This window comes from Dama dama, chromosome 7 (assembly GCF_033118175.1).
Source record: "Dama dama isolate Ldn47 chromosome 7, ASM3311817v1, whole genome shotgun sequence".
Taxonomy (NCBI): Eukaryota; Metazoa; Chordata; class Mammalia; order Artiodactyla; family Cervidae; genus Dama; species Dama dama.
The window spans coordinates 6160426-6180008 of NC_083687.1; the positions used below are offsets into that span (position 1 = coordinate 6160426).

General features: G+C 48.4%; 1 protein-coding gene across 6 annotated transcripts in view; it reads left to right on the forward strand.

Annotated features, from left to right (window-relative positions):
* The window catches only part of DST (dystonin), a 517500-nt gene that overhangs the window by 47452 nt on the left and 450465 nt on the right, over positions 1–19583 (forward strand). For all 6 annotated transcript variants that reach the window (XM_061146340.1, XM_061146344.1, XM_061146341.1 and 3 more), the window contains exon 3: positions 6098–6289. In XM_061146340.1, the coding sequence (XP_061002323.1) occupies positions 6098–6289 (192 nt within the window). The remainder of the gene's footprint in view (positions 1–6097; positions 6290–19583) is intronic.

Sequence of the window (19583 nt, forward strand, 5' to 3'; positions counted from 1 at the left end):
TGACTTGAACTGAAAGAGTATATGTGTATGTGCTGTGTTCAGTCGTGTCTGACTCTTTGTGACCCTGTGGGCTGTAGCCCGTCAGGCTCCTCTGTCCTTGGAATTGTCCAGACAAGAATAAGGGAGCGGAGTGTCATCTCCTACTGAAAGAGAATTTAATACAAATATATGTTAGGACTCACAGTTAAGACTGAAAGATTAGCACAGACAGAATCAGGAGCTTCAGAAGGTCGTCGGTGTGGCCACTGGACGAGTGAGTTCCTTCTGCGGGTTTCAGTCTTTCCCTCCCTCCATTCAGTACTCAGGGTCCAAACCGTGGGACTGCGGTGGATGGACTCTCAGCCTCGAGCCCCCCAGGAACTGTGCCAGGTTACTGAGAGAGGAGATGCTGGGTGGTCTGTGGAGCTCCTGGGCTTAGCTGTGTCGTATCAGGACTGCAAGTCTGAGAGCGTGCTGACCCAAAGGGTGCTGATAACACGGGGTGACCTGTAAACACTGGCGCAGCCTAAATGTTTATTGACAGAGGAATGGATAAAAAAAGGTGTGTACATACACACAACGGAATATTACTCAGCCATAAGAAAGAATGACATAATGCCATTTGCAGCCACATGGATGGACCTAGAGATTATCATACCAAGTAAGGCAAACAGGCAAATATATAACTTATTTGTAGAATCTAAAAAAAAAAAAAATCGTACAAAGAATTTATTTACAAAACAGAACTAGACTCACAGGCATAGAAAATAAACTTACTGTTACCAAAGGGAAAAGGAGGGGAGGGATAAATTAGTAGTTTGGGATTAACAGATACACATTACTATAAGTAAAGTGGATAATCTACAAGGACCTATTGTATAGTGCCGGGAACTATACTCAAATACTTTGTAATAACCTACATGGGAAAGGAATCTGAAAAAGAATATATATGTGGGCATGTGCATGCTAAGTCGCTTCAGTTGTGTCCGACTCTTTGTGACCCCGTGGGTTGTAGCCCACTAGCCTCCTCTGTCCATGGAATTCTCCAGGCAAGAATACTTGAGTGGGCTGCAATGCCCTTCTTCAAAGGATCTTCCCGACCCAGGGATCGAACCCGTGTCTCTTATGTCTCCTGCATTAGCAGTCTGGTTCTTTACCTTTACTACTAGCACCAGCTGGGGACCCTTATATATGTGTGTATGTATATATAATAAAAAAAGTTGGAGAAGGAAATAACCCACTCCAGTGTTCTTGCCTGGAGAATCCTATGGACAGAGGAGCCTGGCAGGCTACTGTCCATGGGGACACAAGAGTCGGACATGACTTAGCAGCTAAACCACCATATATAATAAAATTATGGAATCACTCTGCTGTACACTGGAAACAGACACATTTTAAATCAACTATGCTTCAATAAAGAATTTAAAAAATGTAAAAACAGGGTGGCCTGAAAATGACAGAAGTCCATTACCAAGAGACTGCCGAGTGCCTGTCACCTACTGGTTGGAGGGCATGTTCAGTTCAGTTCAGTTCAGTCACTCAGTCGTGTCCGACTCTTTGCGACCCCATGAATTGCAGCATGCCAGGCCTCCCTATCCATCACCAACTCCCGGAGTTTACTCAAACTCATGTCCACTGAGTCGGTGATGCCATCCAACCATCTCATTCTCTGTGGTCCCCTTCTCCTCCTGCCTTCAGTTTTTCCCAGCATCAGGGTCTTTTCAAATGAGTCAGCACTTTGCATCAGGTGGCCAAAGTATTGGAGTTTCAGCTTCAGCATCAGCCCTTAAAGGGCATGTGGGTAAGATCAAATGACTGAAGGGGGAAGTGGACCTTATACCGATGCCATCAAAGCCTGTTAACACCTGTGAGAGCTTATAGCACCACCTGCTGTTTCAAAAGAAAATTTCCTTTTGTTAAAAGTCATGACTTGGGGACTTCCTGTTGGCACAGTGGATAAGAGTCTGCCTGCCAATGCAGGGGACACGGGTTCAATTCCTGGCCCTGGAAGAATCCATGTGCTGTGGAGCAGCTTTGTCCATGCCCCGAAACTACTGAACCTGCACGCTGCAGCTGCTGACGGCCGGGCGCCTGGAGTCTGTGCTCACAGCAGGAGAAGCCAGTGCAGTGAGAAGCCTGTGCGCTGCAATGCCGAGTAGCCCCACTTGTTGGGGGGCTAGAGAAAGACCTGGCAAAGCGCGCAAGAGCCAGCTCTGCCCAAAAGAAAGGAAATAAATAAATAAATAAAATTGTTTTTAAAAGTCACGGCTTATTTTTTGATAGTGTTTAGAACGAGCACATATAGTAAGCCCCAATGCCCTGCATTGCTTTAGGGAAATAAAGAAGATGCCCGCTCAGTGATGACCCCATGCCATTTGTGGTGTTGGTGGTCGTAGTTCTGAGCTGCTGGCAGGTGAATTGGGACGTCAGGATCCAGGAAGTGGGCCTGAAGTAATAAAGGTAATGCATCGACTGCGTGCACTGATGTGTGTACTGTTCCAGGAGGCTCATGTGGACCGTCTCCTTTAAACACTGACCCCATGAGAGGCGAGTATTGTATGCATTCGGGAGAGGAAGAATCTGAGGCTCTGAGAAGTAGTGATCTCTGAGCTCCAAAATCATACACCTAGAAGTGGGAGAGCTGGGGTTCCAGCCCAGATAGTTTTTGACTCTCAGGACAGTGAGCGCCTGGGATGCTCTGGAGTGAAGAGCTCTCCTGATGACCGGGGAGGCTGGTGCCTCCGTGTGTCTGTCAGCGAGGCACACAATACAGAATTAATCCAATTCTGTATTGGATTAATAACACGCCTTAGTCTTCAAAAATATCTTTTATTTACACAAGCAATATACTTAATGATCATAGGCGACCCTTATGTTTTGCAGTATGCCAGGCACTAAGTACTTTATTTATTCTTCTTAACAACTCTATGAATTAAGTAGTGTTTTTAAGCTCCATTTTACAGATGAGGATGTGGCTAAGCAACTCTTCAAGGTCACACAGCTAGGAAGTGACAGAGGCCGTCATGAGCCCGGATAGCCTGGCTGCTGTCTGTGTCCTGCCCTGTAGTCTTGTAAATAGTTATTTTAAAATAGTGCATGTGTATTTGGATATGAGATAAATCACAGAGGCTTATGTGATGGTGCTCAGAGCTTCACAGATGTGAGGGTGGAATGAAAATTGAAGAAGTGTAGAAAAGACTGATTTAAACAGTTTCTAATTTTTATGTAAGCAATGCTTGACCATCTTCCTGGGCATACTTGGCAAAGTTCCTCTAGAGTAGCTACAGGGGTGTGGATTTACTGGGTTATTATTCTCCAGAACGACTACTAATGTTTTTTTTGGATCACTTTAAGCGAGTTTTATGTAGTTTTATTTCTGGAATTTGTAAGGCCTTTGAGGCCTTCTATTGGTAATAATAGAAAAGAAAGTGAAGTCGCTCAGTTGAGTCCGACTCTTTGCGACCCCATGGACTGTAGCCCACCAGGCGCCTCTGTCTGTGGGATTTTCCAGGCAAGAATACTGGAGTGGGTTGCCATTCCCTTCTCCAGGGGATCTTCCCCACCCACGGATTGAACCCGGGTTTCCCACATGGTAGGCAGACGCTTTCCCGTCTGAGCGACCAAGGAAGTCTATTGGTAATAATAGGAGTTTAAGTAAAATCTGGTTACTGATTACTCCTAAGAGCTCGAGAGGAGAGAATGTGCCTTCTTAGCCGAGAAGCAGGCGTGGGTCTCTCCACTAGGACGGGAGCTAGTAAGTTGTCCCTGTTCATTCTGTCCATGCACACATTTCTGGAAATCGGTGCCACCTGGTGGTGACTGCACCCCTCAGCCGTCCTCAGTACACGGAGGGGACCGTCCAGGAACCTGTGTATTTAGACAGCAGCCTGGCTCCGCCAGCGACCCGGCTCCCTCCTTGCTGTTCTTTCGCGGCACCTTCTGTGCAACCCAGTGGTGCGTGGGACCCTGGGCACCTCCCGGCCCGGTGGGGGCTGTGAGGGCACCCCGTCAGCCCGCGCACAGGGGAGGGGGCCTCAGGCCCGTGTTTGCTGGGAGACGTGCGAGCCCAAACTGCGTTTCCTCCTGACTGCTTTCCGTTGACCTCCGAGCTCCTCTGCATGTCACCTGGATGTCTGTCTTTTCCCCTGTCACCCCGGCGTGGTGTGCAGGACCCCCAGGTCAGTGTCCACGGGGCCTCTCCCTCCTGCTTCCCCTGAAATCCATGCTCTCTCTTCTCCATGCCTTCACTGAAGTCTAAGTGTCTGTATGTCTTCTAAAATTCAGAAGACCCACAAGCTCCAACGAGCCCTGCTTGGAGCCTTGGACGCCTCATCCGCTCTCACTTCCCACCAGACTTCTGAGTGTGGCTGTGCTCTGGCCCTGGGAGGTCGTCCTGTTGCTGCATAAACACGCCATCCAGCCGGCCATCACCTACCCCTCTGTTCTTCCCTCTGTTGCTCCCGTGTCTGGAGCATAGACTCTATCCGCTCTGCACGTGCCGCTCGCCCCGCTGAGCTCAGCTTCATCCATTTATCCTCGTGTGGGATCTGCCGGGCCCACGTGCCCTGCGCTGCCGCCTGTCATCCATCCCAGTCTGCTCGTGAACTCTGCGGCCGGCTTCTGCTCTGCAGCAAAGCATCGGCCGTGCCAGGACAGGCATCATTTTATGGAATTCTGTGGTGTTTTCCAAAACCAGGTGCACGATGGAACTTGTTTCCTTGTCCAGCGATTTGTCCTTATACTTACTTTACTTAAAAGAGAAAGGAAATTAATCTTTTGTTCAGCACCTGCTGTTTGCCAGATGCTGTGCTTAGAATTTTAGTATCCGTTGAAACTGACATGAAAGTCACTCAGTTGCCTCCGACTCTTTGCGACCCTATTGACTATACAGTCCGTGGAATTATCCAGGCCAGAATACTGGAGTGGGGAGCCTTTCCCTTCTCCAGGGTATCTTCCCAACCTGGGATTGAACCCAGGTCTCCCACATTGCTAGTGGATTCTTTACCAGCTGAGCCACCAGAGAAGCCCTTTAACATCTGTTACCTTCCAAAAAACCCTGTGAGAGAAAGCAGAAACATACAGACTAGAGAACAAATGTATGGATACCAAGGGAGGAAGGAGGGTGGGGGGAAGTGGGAGGTTGAGATGGATACACATAGGCTATTGATACTGTGTGTAAAATAGATAAGTGATGGGAACAGAGTGTACCGCACAGGGAACTCTGCTCAGGGCTCTGTGGGACCTAAATGGGAAGGAAATTCAAAAAGGGGATGTATGCATATACATAGGGCTGATTCACTTTGCCGTACAGCAGAAAATAACATTGTAAAGCAACCATATACTTCAATAAAAATTAATTAGAAAAGGTAATAAAATTCTATGCATGTAGTAAAATAAAGGGTAAAAAGAAACCCTTTGAGGAGAATGCTATCCATTTGTTAGACTAGAAAAGCTAGGTCATTAATATTTAATACATGTGTAGCTATAATGAGCAGCGTTTGGACCCTGGCCCATCTGACCTCCGAACCCACACTACACCGTCCCTCGTCTAGTGAGTTTTAGGTCTTCACTTTAAAGTGTTGCTTGGTGATGCCTTGCATTCCTGGCCTGCCTTCCTGAAGGGAGGCAGAGCGGCCCTTTCTCGGGCCTGGGCCAGGTATTACTGGGTCCTGACCGCCCCCCATCATCATGGAGCCCCCTTCTTCACACTTAGTCTGACTGTGTGCGCAGAAGTAAAGCAGTATGTCTGCCTACTCTTTTTTTAAAAACTGGCATTTCTGGGTTAAAAACAGTACTCTTAAAAAAAAAAAAAAAAGTATTGAAGTGCAGTTGGTTTATGATGTACTAATTTCTGCTGTGCAGCACAGTGACTCAGGTGTACATACATCTCTTCTTTTTCATATTCTTTTCCATGATGGTTTATCACAGGATATTGAGTATCGTTCCCTGCGCTTTATACGGTGGGACTCCCTGGTTTATTAAAAGCATCTCTCAATGTAGAGATCCGGAACCGGGTCTTGCCCCGCGTCGGGCTCCCTGTGGGTGGGCAGAGGGCTCCAGCGAACAGCGCAGCCGACCGGCACCAACCTGCGTGTGTCCGCTTTTGTCTCCTGCCCAGGGATTCCGATCCAGCCCCCGACACCTCCGCAGACGCGCCGCCGCCGCCCGGCTGGAGGACGCCAAGCCCGCCGCGGAGGTCCCGGTGCAGAGCGAGCAGGACGGCGCGGCGCGGCGGCGGCGGCTCCGCAGGGGCGCGCGCGTCCCGCCCGAGTTCTACCAGAGCGTGCAGGGCGCCGCCGCCCGCAGACCGGTGAGTGGGGGGCCGTCGCTCCAAGGGTGCTAGACGCGGCGTCGCCTGCAGCGGCCCTTCTCAGTCCTCAGAAATGGTCAGGCCAGCCGGAAGCGTTCCGTTAGCCTCTGATCGTCCCGGCAGGTGGCACTGAGCTCAGCTCAATGGAGTGTGGTTTCCCAGCAAGTCCTGGTCGCTGGCGGGCGGGGAGACTGAAAACTGGAGAATCCTGACCCTGAGTGCGGGGTCCGGAGCCCGGATGGGGCCGCAGGGTCCCCCCGCCGAGGCTTGGCCGTGGTGAGAGCTGGGCCGGGGACCGGGGGCCTCCGCAAAGCGGCGTTGGAGTTGGGAGGCCTGGGCGGAGGGCTGACCCCTCCTCTGCAGCTCCTGTTGGGGCGATGCTGGGGCGCTGCGTCCTCTGGGGTGGCCTTTCTGTTGCTCCCACGGGGCCATGCTCTCCTTTTCTAGGGAGCACCCTGGGTCTCTGTCAGCCAGACTGGACAGTCACCTGGGAAGTCACCTGGACAGTCACCTGGGAAGTCACCTGGACAGTCACCTGGGAAGTCACCTGGGAAGCGTAGGGCGCACCTGGAAGCCGGTCTCCCCTCCTTACCTCCTGAGCACGTTGTTCCATGCGTTCTGATCTTCTGTCTCGGTTGGGGCTCTCGCCCAGGGACGTGTTGCCAGGCCTGTAACAGTGAAGGATTTGGGCCTTAGAAGCTGACATTTTTAAAAACGTGTAGAGGGTATTTCACGACTGCAGTAACCTTGCATTGCTTCAGTGTTGAAACAAGTTTTCCTGTGGGTCAGTTCTGTGTGGTGGGGGCCCATGGTCGTCGTGACTCTGGTCAGCTGAAGGGAGCTGGCAAGATCTGACATGATGATACATCCCTGTGAATTGTGAAAACAGCCCTGCTGTTCATTCAGTGGGGTGACTTACATGTAGCAAATGTATGTGGAGTTTGCTCCCAGGCCAGTGACAGTAGCAAGAAGCTGAATTCCTTTACAGAAAAGGTCCTGTTTAACCACCTGTAAGATAGGCACATATTTAGAAAGCCTTTCTTTCATGCTTGAATAAAGCAAAGGCTAAGCAGAATTTGGTATCTACATGGAGCAAAATGAAATAGTAGGAAAATTTATCCATTCAACAAACTTTTTTATACAGGAAATAAGGGATACATGGACATATATTAACAACTAACATTACTGAGGGCTTATTTGTGGCCCAGGCATTGTTCTACGTGACTCACTTAGCAAGTTTCTGAGGTGGAGGCTGGTATTATCCCTGTTTTCTGGTTGATGAAACAGAGCCCCAGAGAGGGTCATGACTTGCCTGAGTTCACCCAGGGGCTGGGGCAGAGGCCAGGGTCTGGGTCACGGGCTCTGGAGTCCCAGCACCTCTCTGAAAGCTGCCACCTTCCTGCTTCCTGGGCCTCCCGGCCCCGTTGGTGGACCGACATGGTCACAAGTAAGCAGGGCAGGCCCACGTTAGCGAGCCTGAGACGCCTGAGACCTCCTGAGAGAGGAGTCGAGCAGGTGGGAAGCAGAGGGCAGCGTCTCTGATGAGCAGGGCAGACACAGAAGTCCGGACACCCGATGATGCGGCAGGCTCGGGGCAGCTCAGCAGTGCTGGTAGATGAGACCAGGTCTCCCTGGGCGTTAGGGGGCATCTTAGGCTAAACAGTGGGGCTTATCTTCTGCAACGTGGTCCTGTTGAAGGTAGGGCTCTCCTGCTTGGTTTTATTGCTCAGAATCTAGCTAACTCTGCCTCCCGATTGCCCCACGTGGATGGAGAGCTAAGTCTGCGTCACCGCGCCCTTATTCCCCCCTGGGCCCTGTGCCCGACTGTCGCGGCGGTCAGACGCGGTCCCCACGCCTGGATCACCTCGCCTTGCTCTCCGTTTGCCTGGTGACTTCCAGTCCACCTTGGCCACTGACTCGTCATCAGGCGACCCGCTCAGGAAAGTCTTATCTGATCCTTCCTGTGACAGTGACGTGCGCTCTGTCCTGGTCTTCGGCCCTCTGCCCTGATGTTCAGCAGAGCAGTTACTCAGGTGAGAAAGGCAGGCTCTGTAGTGAGACTGACGCAGGTTTGCCTCCCCCCTGCCGTGGACCCGGCAGGAAGCAGTTTTCACGCTAAGAGTTTTATGTAAGGACTGCCCAGAAGCATGAGCAGGGCTGCGATGGTCCAGCCAGCTTCCTGTGGAACCTGTCTACTGCTTACCCACCACTCCTGGCCTGCTGGGGCGGCGGGGCAGCAGGCAGCCGTCTTGCTGGGTCCTCGTGGGAAGGCTGCTTTCCAGGAGCCGTGGCTGAGTGCTGCAGCCCGCCAGAGCCCGGTGAGTCAGGAGGAGGGCAGGGGGCAGGTGCCCCGCTTTTCCATGACCCCACCCTACAGGATGGCAGAGGGCAGGCGGCGTGAGTGATGCGGATCTCGGAGCTCAGCACCCCGACGACAAGGGGGCAGGATGAGCAGTGTGGGGGACAGACAGGGACCCTGGAGGGTAAAGAACACACGTGATCATCTTTACCCAGCTGTCCAGCTCCTGGAGACCCAGCCTTCTTATTGTGGAGTCATCATGGAGGCAACAGTGGCCTCCTTGACGGGTGAGGATGAACTGACTTGTGGAGGTGATGGCCTGCTTGGCATCAACACTCAGGATGTAGTGATACCTTCATTTTCTTTCCTCCCAGACCTTGGCTTCCCTGGGGGCCGAGTCTGATCTAGACTGTTTCCTGGTAAACGGCGTCTGGTGCATTTTACGGAATGAATGGATGAATGATTTGTACACATGACACAACCTATGCCCTCCAGGATCTGGACAACAGAGGGGTTTTTTCCTTTTAGCCCCCAAATAGGGTGGTCAGGGAGCAACTACTTTGAGACAGGACTGAGTTGGGCTTAAGTACACGTAGGAATTGGACAGGCTGCAGAGGTCAGGTCTGGGAGGGTGCTGAGACCCATCTGGCTGGATGTGGGGCTTTATGAGAAACGTACAGGATGACGCTGGAGAGAGAGGGGGGGGGGCCATGATACCACTGCATTTAAACTGCATTTTCTGTGTGTCATGGAGGCCCCGGAGGAGGTGAGGCGTCATTAGAGCAGGATTTTAGGAACTGAGTGCAGCCGGCCGGGCACGGCCCGGTCGGCAGGCAGCGGTCCCAGGGGTCTGGCGCCTGGTGTTTGGGACCTGAACGTGGGCTTCGCCGGTCGCTCTGCGCCGCCATCTGGTGGTGACTTCCAGTGGGGACGCTGCGGGTGGCCTTTGCCCTCACTGCAGAAGGCTTGGTTGGGAGGCAGTGGGGTTGGAGGGCAGGAAGGGGCGGTGGGGGCTGTCTGTTGTGAGTGAGCGGGAAGGACGTTGCAGGAGCTTTCTCTGCGCAGGTGGAGCTCACCTCCTCCATCCGTGTGCGGCTCCTTGGGGTTGTTCTGGGGACTGGAGGTTGGCAGAGCTGGTGGCACAGCCGTGCTGACGTTTCTTTGCATGCTGTACGGGGACGTGAGCGCCAGCCTCCGGTGCCCCTCTGGGTGGGGTTGGGTCCAGCCTGTAGGCCGCTGGGCGCCGCCTCTTCTCCAGCTGGCACGGTGGGGCTGGCCGTGGTGCGGTGGTTCAGGAGTCATGTTACTGCGGTGCCCTGGGGGCAGCTCTGATGGGGGCCTGGAGGTGGAATAAGGGTACATACATCAGCTGTGCTGACTCGGGGTTGTGTGAGGGACTTTACGGGAAGCACCTTTCTGGCGGCAGTCTGAGTGAGCAACAGGCCCACGAGTCTGCAGGACTGACGCCGGATGTCACTGTGAGGAGCTGACTCAGAAAGCGTGACAGTGTAGTTTCAGCCAGGAAGCGCCCGAGCCGCGGGCGATGCATTATATGTCACCGTCTTAGCGGCTCCGGCCTGTGTACTTGTTCTATGTGTAGCTTTTACACTCCAGTGTGGCTCTGAGAATTTGTAATAGAGATCACTAATATAAATGAAGTTAATAATACATGTGATTTTTTTCCCCTCTCTTTTGGGAAAATGAGATGTTTCTAAGAGTGAGTAAGGCAAACATATATCCTGATTTTCTCTCTTGGGTCTTTGGAGTTCTCCTGTACACGAAGACATGTGGCTGGAACATTGAGGAATTTTTACCACCTTGAAGCAGAAAAGATAACTAGATCCAGATCTCCCTTGGTTCTCTAGTATTTTGACTTTGCAGAGCATGTGGGGGTCTGACTCCTAGAGGCTGAAACCCCATCTCCCACCATCCCCGGGGTGGGTGCCGGCATCACCGCACACTCGCTCCCTCCCGCCCCCCGGGAGCACACGGCTCTGGGCGCTTTTACCTCCCCAGTCGTTCTCTGGGGCAGGTGCTGACTTTCCAGAGGAGGAAGCTTGTCAAGGTCACATAGCTGGTGGATGACAGAACGAAGACGTAAGCCCAGGAGTTCTTACCAGAGCACATGGAATAGAGAGGTTCAGATGATCCCATTTCTAGGGCTAGAGGTTTATCCTCCTGTATCGTATTTTCATCACATTAAGTCTCGGTTTTCCTACATGTGTAGATGTTTTTTAACTTTTGCATCCATCGGTACCCATTTTTAAATGGTGTTGAGCAGCACAGATAAGCCTTGAACCTCTTTCTGGCCGCGCTTTTCTGTGAGCCCGGCCTCCTGGGCCAGAGGGCCTGGGAGGCAGCAGGACCGTTCCTGCCCTCACGTGAGCCTGTTAACGTAGAACACACGGGGGGGATTGGAACTCGAGAGCACCCGCAGATAACCAGGTGCCCTGACTCTGACCCTGTTATGCTTTACGGATCCCAGTTTTGTGCACGTTTCAGCCTCATCGCCGGCATTTCCTTGACTCAGAGCCTCTGACTCTTGCAGTGGTGGCGGTGAATGACTCTGATTAAAAACCACCAGCGCCTCCAGGCACGGGCCAAGCGGTCACCAACTCTCCCTGCTGGCAAAAACCAAGGCTTCTGTCCTTCACTTTGGGGCCCCTGCCCTGAGTCACTGGATAATCAAGCTTGGTACTTTTTAAAAAAGCTTATTGAAGTATCATTGATTCAGTGGTGCATTAATGTCTGCTGTACAGTAAGGCGATTCATATGTACTTGATTCACAGGTACAGGAAGGTGATTCAGATAATGCCATAACGTACACAGGACTGGGGAAACAGACTCTGAGAGGGCACAAACAAAACCTGGTGTGCAGCAGGCAGGACCCAGGAGAAAGGAGCAGTGACCCACAGGAGACTGGCCCAGACTGGCCTGTGAGCGCACAGGAGTCTCCGGCAGAGGCGTGGGCTGGAGGTGGCCTGCTGGGGGTCTGGGGCACTGAGTGCGGCAGTGCAGGAACAGGACCTTTTGAAGGAGGTCACCAGTATTTTAATTCAGTTCAGTTCAGTCGCTCAGTTGTCTCCAATTCTTTGCAGCCCCATGGACTGCAGCACACCAGGCCTCCCTGTCCATCACCAACTCCTGGAGTTTACTCAAACTCATGTCCATTGAGTTGGTGATGCCATCCAACCATCTCATCCTCGGTTGTCCCCTTCTCCTCCCACCTTCAATCTTTCCCAGCATCAGGGTCTTTGCCAATGAGTCAGCTCTTCACATCAGGTGGCCAAAGTATTTGAGTTTCAGCTTCAACATCAGTCCTTGCAATGAATATTCAGGACTGATTTCCTTTAGGATGAATCGGTTGGATCTCCTTGCAGTTCAAGGGACTCTCAAGAGTCTTCCCCAACACCACAGTTCAAAAGCATCAATTCTTCGGGGCTCAGTCAGTTCAGTTAGTTCAGTCGCTCAGTTGTGTCTGACTCTTTGCAACCCCATGAACCGCAGCACGCCAGGCCTGCCTGTCCATCATCAATTCCCGGAGTCCACCCAAACCCATGTCCATCTAGTCAAATATGCTATCTAGGTTTGTCATAGGTTTTCTTCCAAGGAGCAAGCATCTTTTAATTTCATGGCTGCAATCACCATCTTCAGTGATTTTGGAACCCCCAAAGATAAAGTCTGTCATTGTTTCCATTGTTTCCCCACCTATTCGCCATGAAGTGATGGGACTGGATGCCATGATCTTAGTTTTCTGAATGTTGAGTTTTAAGCCAGCTTTTTCACTCTCATCTTTCATGTTCGTCAAGAGGCTCTTTACTTCTTTGCTTTCTGCCATAAGGGTGGTGTCATCTGCATATGTGAGGTTATGGATATTTCTCCCGGCAATCTTGATTCCAGCTTGTTCTTCATCCAGCCCAGTGTTTCTCAGGATGTACTCTGCATATAAGTTAAATAAGCAGGGCGACAATATACAGCCTTGACGTACTACTTTCCCTATTTGGAAGCAGTTTGTTGCTCCATGTCCAGTTCTAACTGTTGCTTCTTGACCTGCATACAGGTTTCTCAGGAGGAAGGTCAGGTGGTCTGGTATTCCATTTCTTGGAAGAATTTTCTACACTTTGTTGTGATCCACACAGTGAAAGGCTTTGGCACAGTCAATAAAGCAGAAGTAGGTGTTTTTCTGAAATGCTCTTGCTTTTTCTATGATCCATTGGATGTTGGCAATTTGATCTCTGGTTCCTCTGCCTTTTCTAATACCAGCTTGAACATCTGGAAGTTCATGGTTCACGTACTGTTGAAGCCTGGCTTGGAGAATTTTGAGCATTACTTTGCCAGCATCTGAGATGAATGCAGTTGTGCAGTAGTTTGAACATTCTCTGGCATTGCCTTTCTTTGGGACTGGAATGAAAACTGACTTTTTCCAGTCCTGTGGCCACTACTGAGTTTTCTAAATTTGCTGGCATATTGAATGCAGCATTTTCACAGCATCATCTTTTAGGATTTGAAATAGCTCAACTGGAATTCCATCATCTCCACTAGCTTTGTTCGTAGTGATGCTTCCTAAGGCCCACTTGGCTTCGCATTCCAGGATGTCTGGCACTAGGTGACTGATCACACCATCGTGGTTATCTGGGTCCTGAAGATTTTTTTTGTATAGCTCTTCCTGCCACCTCTTCTTAATATCTTCTGCTTCTGTTAGGTCCATTCCATTTCTGTCTTTTATTGAGCCCATCTTTGCATGAGATGTTCCTTTGGTATCTCTAATTTTCTTGAAGAGCTCTCTAGTCTTTTCCATACTATTGTTTTCCTCTATTTCTTTGCACTGATCACTGAGTAAGGCTTTCTTATCTCTCCTTGCTGTTCTTTAGAGCTCTGCATTCAGATGAGTTTATCTTTCCTTTTCTCCTTTGCCTTTTGCTTCTCTTCTTTTCTCAGCTGTTCATAAGGCCTCCTCAGACAGCCAATTTGCCTTTTTGCATTTCTTTTTCTTGAGGATGGTCCTGACCCCTGCCTTCTGTACAGTATCATGAACCTCCGTCCATAGTTCTTCAGGTTCTCTGTCTATTAGATCTAATCCCTTGCATCTATTTCTCACTTCCACTGTATAATGGAAAGGGATTTGATTTAGGTCATATCTGCATGGTCTAGTGGTTTTCCCTTCTTTTTTCAATTTAAGTCTGAATTTTGCAATAAGGAGTTCATGATCTGAGCCACAGTCAGCTCCCGGTCTTGTTTTTGCTGACTGTATAGAGCTTCTCCATCTTTGGCTGCAAAGAATAGAATCAATCTGATTTCCGTCTTGACCATCTGGTGATGTCCATGTGTAGAGTTTTCTCTTGTGTTGTTGGAAGAGGGTGTTTGCTATGACCAGTGCATTCTCTTGGCAAAACTCTGTTAGCCTTTACTGTTTCATTTGTAGTCCAAGGTCTGTTATTCCCGGTATCTCTTGACTTCCTACATTTGCATTCCAGTCCCCTGTTATGAAAAAGACATCTTTTTGGGGTGTTAGTTCTAGAAGATCATGTAGGTCTTCATAGAACCGTTCAGTTTCAGCTTCTTCAGCATTACTGGTTGGGGCTTAGACTTGGATTACTGTGATATTCAATGGTTTGCCTTGGAAATGAACAGAGATCATTCTGTCATTTTTGAGATTGCATCCAAGTACTGCATTTTGGACTCTTTTGTTGACTATGATGGCTACTCCATTTCTTCTAAGGGATTTTTGCCCACAGTAGTAGATATAATGGTCATCTGAGTTAAATTCACCCATTCCAGTCCATTTTAGTTTGCTGATTCCTAACATGTTGATGTTCACTCTTGCCATCTCCTGTTTGATGACTTCCAATTTGTCTTGATTCATGGACCTAACATTCCAGGTTCCCATGCAATATTGCTCTTTACAGCTTCAGACTTCACTTCTCTCACAAGTCACATCCACAACTGGGCATTGTTTTTGCTTTGGCTCCATCTCTTCATTCTTTCTGGAGTTATTTCTCCACTGATCTCCCGTAGCATATTGGGCACCTTCCGACCTGGGGAGTTCATCTTTCAGTGTCCTATCATTTTGCTTGTTCATACTGTTCATTTTTGAGAACTGGGGTTCTCAAGGCAAGAATACTGAAGTGGTGTGCCATTCTCTTCTCCAATGGACCACGTTTTGTCAGACCTCTCCACCATGACCTGTTTGTCTTGGGTGGCCCTAGACAGCATGACTCATAGCTTCATTGAGTTAGACAAGTCTGTGGTCCATGTTTGATTAATTTTCTGTGATTGTGGTTTTCATTCTGTCTGCCTTCTGAGGGATAAGCATAAGAGGCTTACGAAGCTTCCTGATGAGAGAAACTGACTGTGGGGGAAACTGGGTCTTGTTCTGATAGGTGGGGCCATGCTCAGTAAATCTAATCTAATTTTCTGAGATGGGCGTGGCTGTGTTCCCTCCCTGTTGTTTGACCTGAGAGCAAACTCAAGGGGTTAGATCTGATAGACAGAGTGCCTGAAGAACTATGGACAGAGGTTCATGACATTGTACAGGAGGCAATGATCAAGACCATCCCCAAGAAAAACAAATGCAAAAAGGCAAAATGGTTGTCTGAGGAGGCCTTACAAATAGCTGAGAAAAGAAGAGAAGCTAAAGGCAAAGGATAAAAGGAAAGATATACCCATTTGAATGCAGAGTTCCAGAGAATATCAAGTAGAGATAACAAAGCCTTCCTCAGTGATCAGTGCAAAGAAACAGAGGAAAACAATAGAATGGGAAAGACTAGAAATCTCTTCAAGAAAATTAGAGATACCAAGGGAACATTTCATGCAAGTTCAGTTCAGTTCACTCACTCAGTCATGTCCGATTCTTTGCGACCCCATGAACCGCAGCAGGCCAGGTCTCCCTGTCCATCACCAACTCCTGGAGTCCGCCCAAATCCACGTCCATTGAGTTGGTGATGCCGTCCAACCATCTCATCCTCTGTCATCCCCTTCTCCTCCTGCCCTCAATCTTTCCCAGCATCAGGGTCTTTTCCAATGAGTCAGCTCTAAGCATCAGGTGGCCACAGTATTGGAGTTTCAGCTTCAGCATCAGTCCTTCCAGTGAACATCCAGGACTGATCTCCTTTAGGATGGACTGGTTGGATCTCCTTGCAGTCCAAGGGACTCTCAAGAGTCTTCTCCAACACCACAGTTCAAAAGCATCAATTCTTCAGTGTTCAACTTTCCTTGTAGTCCAACTCTCACATCTGTACATGACCACTGGAAAAACCATAGCCTTGACTAGATGGACCTTTATTGACAAAGTAATGTCTCTGCTTTTTAATATGCTGTCTAGGTTGGTCATAACTTTCCTTCAAAGGAGCAAGCGTCTTTTAATTTCATGGCTGCAGTCACCATCTGCCGTGATTTTGGAGCCTGGAAAAATAAAGTCAGCCACTGTTTCCACTGTTTCCCCATTTATTTGCCATGAAGTGATGGGACCGGATGCCATGATCTTAATTTTCTGAATGTTGAGCTTTAAGTCAACTTTTTCACTCTCCTCTTTCACCTTCATCAAGAGGGTCTTTAGCTCCTCTTCACTTTCTGCCATAAGGGTGGTGTCAGCTGCATATCTGAGGTTATTGATCTTTCTCCCAGCAGTCTTGATTCCAGCTTGTGCTTCCTCCAGCCCAGCATTTCTCATGATGTACTCTGCATATAAGTTAAATAAGCAGGGTGACAATATACAGTCTTGACGTACTCCTTTTCCTGTTTGGAACCAGTCTGTTGTTCCATTTCCAGTTCTACCTGTTGCTTCCTGACCTGCATACAGGTTTCTCATGAGCAGGTCAGGTGGTCTGGTATTCCCGTCTCTTTCAGAATTTTCCACAGTTTATTGTGATCCACACAGTCAAAGGCTTTGGCATAGTCAATTATGCAGAAATAGATGTTTTTCTGGAACTCTTTTGCTTTTTTGATGATCCAGCAGATGTTAGCAACTTGACCTCTGGTTCCTCTTCTTTTTCTAAAACTAGCTTGAACATCTGGAAGTTCACAGTTCACGTATTGCTGAAACCTGGCTTGGAGAATTTTGAGCATTACTTTACTAGCGTGTGAGATGAGTGCAATTGTGTGGTAGTTTGAGCATTCTTTGGCATTGCCTTTCTTTGGGATTGGAATGAAAACTGACCTTTTCCAGTCCTGTGGCCACTGCTGAGTTATTCAAATTTGCTGACATATTGAATACAGCACTTTCACAGCATCATCTGTCAGGATTTGAAATAGCTCAGCTGGAATTCCATCACCTCCACTAGGGTCGTTTGTAGTGGTGCTTCCTAAAGCCCACTTGACTTCGCATTCCAGGATGTCTGGCTCTAGGTGAGTGCGAGTGATGACACTATCATGATTATCTGGGTCGTGAAGATGTTTTTTGTACAGTTCTGCTGTGTATTCTTGCCACCTCTTCTGAATATCTTCTGCTTCTGTTAGGTCCATACCGTTTCTGTCCTTTATTGAGCCCATCTTTGCATGATATGTTCCCTTGGTATCTCTAATTGTCTTGAAGAGATCTGTAGACTTTCCCATTCTATTATTTTCCTCTATTTCTTTGCATTAATCACTGAGGAAGGCTTTCTTATCTCTCCTTGGTATTCTTTGGAACTCTGCATTCAAATGGGAGTATCTTTCCTTTTCTCCTTTGCTTTTTGCTTCTCTTCTTTTCACAGCTATTTGTAAGGCCTCCTCAGACAGCCATTTTGCTTTTTTGCATTTCTTTTTCTTGGGGATGGTCTTGATTCCTGTCTCCTGTACAGTGTCACGAACCTCCATCCGTAGTTCATCAGGCTCTCTGTCTATCAGATCTAGTCCCTTAAATCTATTTCTCACTTCCACTGTATAGTCATAAGATAGGCACAATAAAGGACAGAAATGGTATGGACCTAATAGAAGCAGAAAAAATTGAGAAGAGGCCACAAGAATACCCAAAAGAACTATACAAAAAAGATCTTCAGGACCCAGATAACCAGGATGGTGTGATCACTCACCTAGAGCCAAACATCCTGGAATGCGAAGTCAACTGGGCCTTAGGAAGCATCGCTGGGAACAAAGCTCGTGGAGGTGATGGAATTCCAGTTGATCTATTTCCAATCCTAAAAGATGATGCTGTGCAAGTGCTGCTTTCAACATGCCAGCAAATTGGATAACTCAGCAGTGGCCACAGGGCTGGAAAAGGTCAGTTTTCATTCTAATCCCAATTAAAGGCAATGCCAGCGAATGTTCAAACTGCCACACAATTGCACTCATATTAGATGCTAGCGAAGTAATGCTCAAAATTCTCCAAGCCAGGCTTCAGCAGTACATGAACCGTGAACTTCCAGATGTTCAAGCTGGATTTAGAAAAGGCAGAGGAACCAGAGATCTAATGGCCAACATCCGTGAATCATTTGTTCATATGTACATATATGTACATTTACATGTTTGTATTCTTTTCATATTCTTTTCCATTATGGTTTACCCTAGCATGTTGAACATGGTTCCCGGTGTTATAGGACCTTGTTGTTCGTCCGTCCTGCATGTAATAGTTTGCGTCTGTTAGTCCCAGACTCCCCGTCCACCTCTCCACCACCCCACCCTGTTTGGCAGCAACAATCTGTTCTTGATGTCTGCGAGTCTGAGTCTTGCTTCTGTTTTGTAGATAAGTTCATTTGTGCCATATTGTGTCATATTTTAGATTCTACATATAGGTGATATCATGATATTTGTCTTTCTCTTTCTGAGTTACTTTACTTAGTATGATCATCTCTGGGTCCATTCATGTTACTGCAGATGGCATTGTGTCATTCTTTTTTTATGACTGAGTAGTACCCCATTGTTTATATGTACCACTTCTTTATCCATTCATCTGTTGATGGACACTTGGGTTGTTTCCATGTTTTAGCTTGGTACGTTTCACTCAGGTTGGAGGACAGGGTGGCTTAGCACAGATGACTTGTGGTCTTGATTTCTGAAAGGTGAATACTGGGGAAAAAGCTGTTTTGGGTTGAGGAGTAGGAATCAAATTTCCAGTTTGGATATGTTAAGTCTGAAATATCTACTAGGTTTCCTATGGTCTGGACTTCATGGAGTCATTAGTATCAATACATGGATGCTGTCAAAGCCATGAGACTGGGTAGGATGGCCCAGGAAGTGAATACTGATAGAGAAGGGAGCTGAGGTCTGAGCTGAGTGGGGGACATCCTCCGTAGCTGAGAGGTTGGGAAGAGGGTGGAGGTTCCTTTAACTTCCAATGCCTTCCTCAGAATTAGAGAGTCAGAGAGCAGAGGGGTGGTCAGCAGAGATGGGGAGTAGGGTCAGGGAAAATGGAGTTTAAAACAGCACACATATCTGAATACGTCTTTTGTTTTCAGTGACATCGGAAAAGAAACCTTTGAATATACAAAAAAAAAAAAAAAAAAAAAGAAGGAAAAGAAAAAAATTACAGATGCCTTAGGCAGAGGTGGGTCCAGGGCTTTTGACTTTGATTGAAGGAAGTGTGTATTTGGCCCAGAAAAGGCGTCTCAGGTAGGACCTGGAAAGGATTTCCCAGGCAGGCAGATTTCCCCTCCCAGCCCTGCCCTTTCTCCTACCAGAACACTTCCTTGACCTCACTCTTCCTTCTCTTGTTGGAGTTTGTTTTCAAGTCTTGGAGAAATTTTCTGTTTTTTTCTTTGCAGCTTGGGTGATTGTAAGGGTGCAAGATACTTTGGAACATTGCATTGTTTTTATTTTCTTTAAGTTAATATTAACAGGGTATCAGGTCATCTTGTAATTGGGAGCTTGCTGCTGCATAGCAAAGACTAACCAGACCTCCAAGATCTCACTGAGAATGTAGGATGTTTCTCTCTCCCTTTCTTGCTTGGTGACTAAGGCGGTCTTCCCTTTTCCTCTCCTTTCCCCACGTGGAGCCCCCTGTAGCTTTATTTGCATAACCTCAGGACACTGCCCTTTGTGGGGAAGGCTTACTTATAGCTCACACCTTCCTTTGGCTTAATT